Source organism: Neltuma alba, unplaced genomic scaffold (genome assembly GCF_004799145.2).
Source record: "Neltuma alba isolate B1F8T4 unplaced genomic scaffold, ASM479914v2 tig00010901_pilon, whole genome shotgun sequence".
Lineage (NCBI taxonomy): Eukaryota > Viridiplantae > Streptophyta > Magnoliopsida > Fabales > Fabaceae > Neltuma > Neltuma alba.
In genome coordinates, this window is record NW_021635684.1 from 550,630 (window position 1) to 562,583 (window position 11,954).

The 11,954-nt window shown below is 30.8% G+C and overlaps 1 protein-coding gene across 1 annotated transcript; it reads left to right on the forward strand.

Moving 5' to 3' along the window:
* Positions 1-11,133: 11,133 nt before the first annotated feature.
* LOC114759805 (UDP-glycosyltransferase 87A1-like) lies at positions 11,134-11,954 on the forward strand. Its single transcript, XM_028949055.1, has 2 exons — positions 11,134-11,488; positions 11,602-11,954. The coding sequence occupies exons 1-2, from the start codon at positions 11,134-11,136 to the stop codon at positions 11,952-11,954; spliced, it is 708 nt and encodes a 235-aa protein (XP_028804888.1).

The window sequence follows — 11,954 nt, forward strand, 5'->3', positions numbered from 1 at the left end:
TTCATGGATGTTCAAGTGCTTGTGATTATAGATTATTCATGATAATCTCAAATACCTTGAAAATAATCCATATATGTATTATAAAAGAATACCGTACCTTAACCAATAATATCATAACTTTTAAATAATGACCCTCATGTCTTTTGTAACACCTTGAGTCACTAAATATGAGCAATATATGGATCATCTACATACAAATTATAGATGACCCAGCTCCCACTAATCAAGTGATACAAACAAAACCATGATATTGTTAACTTGATCATGCATGTGATTATACCATGATATATTAATTATCACTATCGTGAGACTTGCTCATGGACTAAATTCTCCTTGTATTAGCTAATTGACCTCTTTCACTAATTCATATATATCTCCTTATGTCAGAAAAATGAAAAGATTCTAACAATATTCCAACTTAATATAGACATTAGCATCATGAAGATATAATGGGAACTATTCATTAATATGGGAGGTAATATCTCACTATACTCAATATAGACATTAGCATCATGAAGATATGACGGGAACTATTCATTAATATAAGAGGTAATATCTCGTTATAATGAGTTCTTTTTTTTCATAGAGAATTTTCAACAAATAATATTCTTTTGTATTACTTAATATAGCATACTAACAATTATACAAATATTCAAATATTATTGTTTGCCTTGAAATTTCAAATATCTATCATGAAACAATGCTTTTATTTGGAATTTATTTCATTTATTGAAATATGAAATTGAGGTCATATTCAATACTTATATTTATATTCCAGCTAAATACTTTTATGTACATCATGTAGTCACTACGAATTGCCAAATTTTAATCACTATTGATCTTAAGTCAATCTGTTAATCAGATTAAAGTTGTAGAGAAAGAGTATCACCCATTAATTTTGTGATATCCTTTATTCATTTTCAAATACTTTTTGTATAATTGATAGAATTCTTAATATTAATACTCCTAATTACAAGCACGATCAATTGTGAATCTAAGAACTTCATGATGGTTTTACATTCACCTTAACAAGGTGAATGCCCTGCAAAACCATTATTCTACCATAATAGGTTATTCTTTATATGTGATCACTCTTAATTAGTTTGATCACTCCCACTAATCATGGCATTCATACATATCACGATAACCTTTTGACCCTTTCATGAAGATCTTTGAAAATTATCGTGCACCACACAACTTGAAGAAATCCTTCTCATGATTAGTGCAAACAAAATGAGATTTTAAATACACCAATGGCAATAATCTATCCATCATTATTTCCAATCAGACCTTTCTTTGTCAGCATATAATTAGTATATATACATATCACTTTATGGTCTTAAAGTAGGTGACCTAATAACCCTCATTTAAAATCTCATTCTTATCCAAAATTGAGCCAAACATTTAATGTATACTTTTTTAATAAATACTTAATCTTGCATGTATTTATGAAAACGTATAATAGCTCATACTAATGAGATAATAAATTGAGAATCTCTTTCACTAATAATAATGGATATCGTTTGTGCCAATATACTTTATGGAGAATTACTATATAGTCCGCATACAATGCAATGATTTTTCATGAGAATTTCTTAAATTCATCCTTCAGCACATAAAGAATTCTTGATTTTGTTCCATTCATTATGTACCCAAAGCTAGCTCTTAATTAAGATATTGTATTAAGACAATTTAGCATCATAATACCATCTCATTTTGCATGCTAGTATTAATCGGCACTAGAACTTTTTTTCTAATGTCAAGTTCAATTTAATTGAAGAAGTCACATTTATCTTTTTCTATGCTTAATAATTGTCCCTAACTAAAAAGATAACAATAATACTACAAAACAAGAAATTAACTTTCAATCATGCTTGTGACAACACTTTATGAGACAATTGACCATCACATTCAAGCGTATGTTTACCAATATAAATTGTATAATCATAAATTTCATATCACTAAAGTCTACCTGTGGGCAAAGATTTCAACATAGCACAAATTTATGTTCTCTAATTGGTGAAACTAGAACGCATTTAGATTATTAATACCTATGAGCTACTTAGAAATCATAAAGCCGTTTCTATCCCACCCTAATTAAATATGTAATTATAATTATCTACCTATGGGTAAAGATTAACCACAATTACATATTTAATTACAAGTGATATCTTTAAATCTTTATGTGATGATTTGTCTATTAAGACAAATACATACACATGTAAGGATGCTCTGGCTACTCATCAACTCTACATTCGTATCACAAAGACATCAAATCATTATGTATATTAATTGTACATTTAACTAAAATTGATATTTTAAATCCACATGTGATTAAATATGCATACAACATATGAATGAGGATGCTGTGCCTACTCCTTAGACAAATATATATGCTAATCATTAATATCATATATTTACAATTAAATTCCATACACACACATACAAAATATCAATGAGAATTTCAACTAAATATTTTAATAAACTAAACCATTTATGTAATCAAATTATAATTACTCATTAATTATAGTTGATATTTTAAAATCTATATGTGATTATTTATCTATGCACTATATAAGAGGATGTTATAGCTACTCCTTATCAAGTTTGCATGCTAATCACAATTATCAACTATGCATTTAAATCCCATATATGCACAACATAATGGAGAATTTAACCAATTAATTTAATCAACATAAGTGACTAAATAATTAAAATTAAATTCTCTCACTATTTTATGCACCCAAAAATTGTTTAATAAATCAAATTCAGCATATTTCAACTTAAATATAATTTTGCAAAATTCAAACCAATATATGTTTGCCTAAAACAAAATATTTAAACAATTAAATAAGGCAAAAAAATTTTTTACAAAATTTCCCAATGTTGAAAGAGCCAAATTGATTTCTCTTATATTTAAACAGTTTAAATGGCACATAAAATACATTATATATAAACCAAGAGGCCAAATAAATAAAGGACAATTTAAATAATACTTTATTTAGCCTAAAGCTGTTTCTGGAAATGAAACAAAATTGGCTCATATAACAAAAACAAAAAACAGAGCCCAAAACCAAAAGTCCAAAAAAAAACAAAAATATCTAGGCCTAAAAAGAGTCTAAAATAATAAATTAGAGAACTCAAACAATGTTTATTTAATCCACATAATTTTTTTTCCCGAAGTTTTACTAAATTGGCCTGACAGCGATAGTTCTCAATTTTTCCAAAAATTGGCGTTTTGTTTTTGTTTTATGGTCCAGATTGATTTCTGAAATTAAATCAAATTGGCCCAACCAAAAACAGCCTAAACTGAGCCCAACAATATGGTTTTTGGAAGAAACATTAAAACAATATCTCAGCCCAAACAATTGGCCCAATCTGTCACCATTGCTAAAACCAGAAAAACAAAAGTAAAGGTGGCCCAAAAGAAAATTTCCAAAATCAAAACAGTGACCAAACAATGGTTTTGGACAAAACAAACTCCCAAGCCCCAAAGCGTAATGAACAATGGTTTTTGGAATCCTTTTGAGATTTGATGACAGAACCCTTGTTACGGCGTGATGAACAAAGGCACATAGAGAGCAACAGAATATGGATTATGCAGAGAACACATATCCCAAAAGGATTCCAAAATCCATAGTGGATCTAACAAGTTCGTGACTTTTCTACCAATCAGGAAAGGAATGGATGCATGGACCAAACTCTTATCATTCAATATTCAAATCTCACGTAAACATTCAGATTAAAATAAGTTGAACCAATGATTGATTCTTACTGAAACTTCTCTCAAATTAATTTTCAAATAGAAAATTAAATTATGAATCATATAAAAAAAAAATTGCAGGCAGAGGGAGATCTAGAAAAACCAGACTCTGATTTCACACATTAGAACAATCCATATGAACACATATATTTATCCAAATAGTCATATAGAATCCTACGATCATCAGAGTAGCAGTGAACGACTTATAAATACCTCTCGCCATGCTAGATAGTCAGAAGAAGCAATCCACCATGCTCTTGGTTTTGATTTGGATTAGAATAACTGAAATTATTTAGATATTGTTAGTAGAAAAGATATCAAGATCTCTTATGACTGGGAGGTGAGCATAGTGATGGAATGAGAAAGAGCCGCCTCCATTTAGAAACCTCAAGAGTCATGTATTAAGTTTTCTACAAATGCTAACTCAGTCAACCATTAAAAACATAACCTACAATTAAGGTTATGAAATGACTAAAAAGGACTGAATCTAAAACCCTACTTGGACTAGGCCTAACTGACTAATAGGTAGGGGTGGTAATGTGGGCTAGCAGTACGGATACAGGCTAGCCCGCGGCAGTGCAGGCCCAAAGCGGTGTGGGCTGAAGGCGGGGCCAACCCGAGCCTGCCTACATATTCTTTTTTTTTAATAAAAACTATTATTATTAATATAGGTTGAGCTTAATTTGAAATTTTAAAATTAGGCTTCGAATCTTGAATTTAAGTAGTGAGTTATGATAAAATAAAGTGAAGATTAATTTATAATTTAAGAATATATTTTTAAAAAATAATATATTTTTTTATAAATAATTAATTTAACTATTTTTTTATTCAAAGTAATTTAGTTTTCTTATCCATATTAATTAAGTAGATATTTTATCTATAAATTTATAAGTATCACATGTTTATTTAATTTTATAAAGGCTTTTACAGTGACACAACAAATAAATGAAAAATAAGAGATGGATGATGATCTTCGTATAACTACACACAGAATCACAAATATATAAAATGTTTAATTACTTATGCAATGATATGAAAGAAGCAATGTTTAATTGTTTATGTGGAATTTGAGGGTCAAATTTTTTTAACTATATTAGGAATTATATGAAAAATTTTTTTAAAAAAAAACGGGTTGGGGGCTAGCCCACGTCGAATCAGGCTCAAAACGGTGCGGGTTGGAATAACCCACACCTTGGTGGGCTGGCATATTGCCAACCCGAGCCTCCTTTTTTCGGGCTGGTGGGCTGGGCCCCCGTATTACCAGTTCTACTAACAGGCCGCACTTAGAATATTTTAATTAAAACAAAAATAATATAATATAATATAATATAATATAATTAAAGTATTTTATAGAATCCATTCGAGAAGTCACGTTATCTGCCACTGAAATAACCAACACGATCAAATGTGGCTTCGTGATACCATGATGAATTTAAGAAAAATTAGCTAAGTAATTAATGACTTAGCCTCAAGTATTATTAAATGAATTTTTCAAATAAATATAAGAAAAATAAAAGATAAAAAAACTAATATCTTGAAATTTAAATAAGGATAAAATCAAATCTTATCTAACCTAATTTATCCTAGGATAAAAATAATGAAAGCAACATTAATAAGTGAGCCCAACTAATTGGGCTTGGGCCTTTGTCTTTCAACATTTTCAATAATTTTTTTTTATTTTAATAGATATCATTTTTTTTAATTTTAAAATTAACTCACTGGAGAACGCTATAATTCATGAACTACTAACCAAATATAATCAAGTATTCAAAATGGTTTAAAAAAATTTCCTCAATTCAATTTCTTAACAAAATCCAACTTATAATGGAGAGAAACAATTTAACTCCTTCTCTTTCCTCTTAATTGTAGATGGCATATCAATATGAAAATGAAATACTCATACTATTTATAATCGATATGAACAAAAATTTTCTATATATCAATAAAGTTAACTATCAATTAAGATTATATCATATGTTTTTTTATATGTTCAAACACCTGATATGCGTCATATCATTAAATTTGTTTAGATTAAAGGAATAAGTGGAAGGAAGGAAGGAGAAAAGTATAATTTTATTTTATCACTAGAAACTTTCATTGGAAAACTCACTTGCAGGCTCAAGCTAGAAGAAAAATCTAATGATAATAGGATGCCCGTAGCAGCAACGGACAACATCTATACGGAAGAAGAGGATAAATAAAAGAACAGAAGAAGAAAATGTGATCGAGGGATATAAGAGGAAATTCTCTGCCAAATGAAATTGCTTTTCTATGGAAATTATGCTGCAAATTTTTCTTTTCCTTCCTAACATTTTCAACCCGCCAAACGGGCCCTTAGAGAAACCATTTAATTAGCTTTCAATTCTTCTTTCTATATCTTAATTAAGGCTTCAAACATAAGCTAAATGAGAGGAAGTGAGTCGGTGACATCATGGAAGATTTGCCACTTAATCGAAAGCTCAACCTTATTAATAAGTTATCCTCTCGCTACCTAACTCTGCATTACTTTATTCAACACTGGAATGGAGGAATGCTTGGTAGGACAAAGAAGAGAGATTTTTTATTCTCTTGTACTACATGTATATGTATATGTCTCTCTCTCTCTCTATATATATATACTACCTCTGATCCTTAATATAAGACCTTGTTTGACTTTTATTTTGATCTTAAATATAAGATCTCAATCCACTTTGTCTTTCATATTTATACATTTTTTTCCAAAATAGCCCTTCTAATAATGATAGTTCTAGTCAAACACTTGATTAGTAAGAATACTTTAGGAAAGACAACACTTATTTAGGACAAATAACTAACTCAACTTACTTCCTTAATCTCTTCAAATTAGTCAACCGGCTCTTATAATTAGGACTGAAAGTAATATATATATAACATAATTCCTTCTTCTTTACTTAATTGACTTTAAGGAGCACCTCTAAAATTCACTCCCCGAAGCATGCACACAAACACACATATTCCCACTAGTTACTAGGATTTTAATTTTAAATCATCAAGGGAAGACTCCCTCTCTGAACCCATAATTTTGTTATTCATATAATAGTCTCGTTATTCGTTAAATGCTAACTTATTAGGGAATTCCTGGTCAAAAAAACTTATTAGGGAATCCGTCTAACCCTATAACTTAGGGTGTCACTTGGTTAAAACCAAAAACCTTATAATTTAGTCCCTACTTCCTTTGTCGTTCTTTTCCTTAATTTTCCCATCACATCCTGAAGCATTCCCAAATATTTTTTGAACATTTCTTATGTTTTACTTGTGTAGAATAGCTAGACACAACTAAATGAGTTAAGGCGTAAATCTATGGACATAGCTAAATGAGTTAAGGCATATATCTGTCCATGAAGTACTCAGCTAAAGTTTTTTTTTAGTATAAAAGTACACATAGAGTTTTAAAAATAGTGCCAAAAAAAGTCTCCATCATTAAGTCAACTTACATTGACTATTGAGCAAAAATGTAGTTAAGAGAATGATGCAAAAATACATATAAAATCTTTAAAATCGTGTAAAACTGCTATGGCCATTAAGTCAACCAATTTTGACCATTTAACAAACAATCCCCACACTGGTTGCACAACATTCTCACTCCTACACTACTATAAAGTGGTTCGTTTTTGTTTCCCATTTTTGTTTCTTTTGAGAACCAGAAGAAAAAGGGCCTTTATATTTGTCTGTTAAATGGTAATAGACGAGTACATAGCTATATACTTGTCTATTACTCTATGTAACAGATGAATACTTTTTAAAAAAAAAAAAAATTTGCGTAGCTTCTACGATCAAATTTAGACCACACTGCCCTAGCATGCAACACCTTCTATTCTCTTCTCTTCTTTACCACGAGCTCCTTTTCATTCACTTCTCCTTCGCTTTTCTCATGTCTTTTCCTTCGTCTATGAGCTCTTCACCTTTGTCACAAGCTATTCTCCCTCTTTTTTTCTTCTCCTTCGCTTTTCTGCTCTCCCCTTTCCTAGCATGCTCCCTCTTCCTCTCTTCTCTGTTGCTTTTCTCCTCGTCTCTTCTTCTCCTTGGCCACGTGACCCTCTCCTCTCTTTTCTAGCTAGCTTAACGAGGCTCTCTCGTTTCTCCTCCATGGCTTGAACATTGCAAGACGTAAAGTAAGTTATTTGGTCTGGTGTTGAGTGTTTTAGTTGTGTGTGATTGTTATATGTGTGTTGAAAGTGATTGTTTGAATTTGTGGGTGTTGAAAGTTTTCTATTTAAAATGATCGTCTGCGGTGAGTAATTGTTTTTTGGGAAGCATTGATAGTGATTGGGCAAAGCATTCAACATTTAATGTGTCTTTTTTAACTTTAATTACTTATTCTCTCTCATCACCTTTCCCCATTTATTTTTTTATTCTTTTTCTTATTTATTATAAAAATATATTTGAAAACAAAAATATATTTCTAACTTACTTATTTATTGTTTCTAACTAATTTTTTATTATATGTAAATTAATTATTTGAAATTTATAACACGGATAGGATAAGCATGAAGAATCAGAGTGGTAATACAAGTTTGGCAGAATTTAATGTTGGATTAAGGTGTAAATTTTTCTCAGGAGTTTTCGCTCAAGAGCGCTGGGCATTGGAATTTTTTTGGATACAATTTTGTCTTGAAAATTTAAAATCATAATAATATTACCTCCTTAGATTAAAAATGCTAATAATAAATGTTACTCCCTTCGTTATTTATTATAAGAGACATTTGATGCTTATAGCATGTTCCTAAATATAAGAGACACTTAAAAGTTGTCTCTACTTTTTTGTGTTGATTTCCTATTTTACCCATATTTATTGTTTCCAACTCACACTCTCTCTCCTTTCCACTTCTCTTTCTTTTAAGAATTTACTATTGTTCCTATTTTACCCATATTTATTGTTTCCAACTCACACTCTCTCTCCTTTCTACTTCTCTTTCTTTTAAGAATTTACTATTGTTCTCTCTCATACTCTCTCTCCTTATTAATGAGGGCATTTTTGGAAAAAAAAAGTTATACTTTTTACATATTAATTGTTCTTAACTAATTTTAACTGTTTTTTTTATCAACGTAATTCGGTTATTCATCTGTTATAATAAGGAACGGAGGGAGTACTTTTTTAACAACTAACGTTGATTTTTTAGTAATAGGGAAAATATTGCTACGGTTTTAAAACTCCGCAACAAATTTGCACTAAACAAAAATTTATAGGTGTTTAGCATTCCTAATCGAAAATTTTCTAGACATGCTCATTAACACTTTAATGAATGTACCCAACTTTGCAGACCATTCATTAAATATATTTTATTAAACCACTAATTATTGTGCATTTAAGTTGAAGTCTTGAACGAAGGCGTGTTGAAGCATCAAATTCTAAGCAAAACTAAAATGTCGTCCACGTTTACTTATGAACATCATTTGGATTACTTAACCGGGTTTAAAATATAAGTTAAACTTTATCTATTTACATTTATCAAGAAACTGGTTAAAATCTATTTAAAACAATAAATATGTAATGTATTTATTTTTGTTGTTGCCAAATATGTTCTTATTAATAAAAGATACAATAAATGAATCAAAGAGTAAAGAGAATATATGGGGATAAAATTAAAAAAAAATCATTAAATATTTAGACAAAAATAAATATTATCTTATAAAAAATTAAGCCCCTCAAATAAAATTTAGTTTATATTTTAAATCAGAGGGAGTATTATATAATGGCATTAGAGCTGGCACCATAGCCGCCATTGCCCGATGGCCCGATCCTACCCTCCTTCCCTAAATAAATTTTTATTTTTATGTTAATCACAAAAATATTTAAAATTGTAATTTTATTTATAATTTACTTCTAACATATTTCATTCAAATAAAAAAAAAACTTATATGTTATTAACTTTAATTTAACAACCTTTTAACTTTATTTCTATCTAAAATAGTTTTTTAGCCAGTTACTTTTATCTAAGATATACACTTTTCAATGTTGGCAAAAAATATATATATACACTTTTTAAGAAAATAACAATATCTACAAGAATAAATTAAGAATAAAATAATACATTCATATTAAAAATGTAATAATTTGAGTATACGTTTTTATATATATAGAACCAATAAAACACTATTTCTCTATTTTGTAAATAGGACTAAAAAATATTTTTAACTACTAATATTAATAGTATTAATTAGGTACAGGTCCTCCATCCCCCAACCACAACTCATGCGATAACATAATTGACAATCGGAATGAGTTTCGAGACTAGATGGATTGATGAGTACTAAGAACTCATCAACTTTACATGCTGTTCAGGTTGAATTTTATTTTCAATTTTTATTCTTTTTAAAAAATTAAATTTTGGTGAAGTTTGTTTAAAAAATTATTTTAATGCATCCAAAACTTAAAATAAAAATAATCTTCTAATTGTCAACTTTTTAAAAAATAATTTTTAATTTAAAATTATTAGTTGAAAATTTTACCTCTAGAGTATTGAAATTATATTTGAACAAAATGAAAAACAGTCACATTGAATTTTACAAGTTACATCGAATTTATTTAATTTAGTGACTAGTAAGCTTTCAATCTGCTGACCTGTTGGGGCTATGTGAGTGTACGTAACTTGTAGCTTTAAATTAATTGACTTCTCAGTTCATCTCATATATTGAGCTGCTGCTGCTTCCTCCTCTTCTTCTTCTTCACTGAGCTGAATCTTTCTCGCCTCTGCAACATTTCTCACTTTCCATGGAAGTTCCACCAACAGTGAGCTGCCACGTGGTGGCTATGCTCTACCCAGGTCGAGACCACATCAACCCCATCCTCAACTCCTGTAACTTGCTTCTTTCTAACGATCCAAACATCCTAGTCACCGTCGTTCTTACAGAAGAATGGCTCGGCTTAATCGGATCCAAAGCCCAGACCCGTAATCTCTGGTTCGGCACTATACCCAATGTTACCCCGACTTCCTCAGCTTCGAAATGACAGAGATGGAAGCGCCGTTTGAGGAGCTTCTCCGTCGGCTTCAGCAGCCGCCTCCACTCATCAATTCATCATATAGGACACTTTTCTCTTCTGGGCTGTTGGAGTTGGAAACCGAAGGAACATCCCTGTCGCGTTGTTTTGGCCAATGTCGGCGTCGGTTTACTCCGTATTTCAACACTATCGTCTCTTGGAAAACAGCATGGCCATTATCCCATCAATGCACTAGGTTAGTAGTATATACCTTTTTTTCCCCTCTCTTTTACTCTGTTGTTTTACTAGAACGAATAAATTCGGAATTCATAATTCTGTTACTATCGTATTTTTTTTCCTTTGGTTTTGCATGAATTCTTGCGACAGAAGAGGGTGATAAACGTGTGGATTATATTCCTGGAATTTCCTCTACATGTTTGTTGAGTTTCCCATGATCGACGGAAGCTTTCATAGCCGTAGAATATTGCAATGGATCTTAAAAGCTTCTTCACGTCTTCCGAAAGCACAATATCTATTATTCTCCACAACTCATGAGCTTGAACCTGAAGCCATTCATTTCTCAAAATGTGAGTTCACTTTGCCCATTTACCCTATTGGCCTTACAATACCATATTCAAACCTCTCTTCTTCTTCAACCTCTGAAAAATCCTACTTTCAATGGCTGGACAAACAACCATCTTGTTCTGTGCTGTACATCTCACAGGGAAGCTTCCTCTCAATTTCAAATGCTCAGATTGATGAAATCGCAGCTGGTTTACGCTTAAGCGGTTTTCGTGGGTAAAACCAAAAGAAACTCGTACACTACAAGAGATTTGTGGAGATAAAGGTTTAGTGAGAGAATGGTATGAGCAATTGAGAATTTTACAGCATGATGCTATAGGTGGTTTCTGGTCTCATTGTGGCTGGAATTCTACTAAAGAAGGTGTGTTTTCCGGCATCCCTTTCCTTACTTTTCCGATAACTGCGGATCAACATTTTAACAGCAAAATCATAGTGGAAGATTGGAAGGCTGGGTGGAGAGTGAATAAAGATTTTGATCCTCAAAGATTGATGAGTAGAGATGAGTTTGCTGGGTTGGTGCAGAAGTTTATGGATTTGGATGATGAAGAAGGAAAAGAAATGAGGAAGAGAGCCAACGAGCTTCAAAGTAAGTGCAAGCTTTCAGCAGCAAATGGTGGCTCTTCTGAAACTAATGTCGAAACCTTTATCACGGACATAATAATGAAGGGTTAG

Excerpts from the sequence above, each read along its gene's own strand:
- LOC114759805 (XM_028949055.1), top strand. The coding sequence starts at position 11,134 with ATGTTTGTTGAGTTTCCCATGATCGACGGAAGCTTTCATAGCCGTAGA. Across the intron at positions 11,489-11,601 it reads AGCTGGTTTACGCTTAAGCG|GTGGTTTCTGGTCTCATTGT; the intron begins GTTTTCGTGGGT and ends ATGATGCTATAG.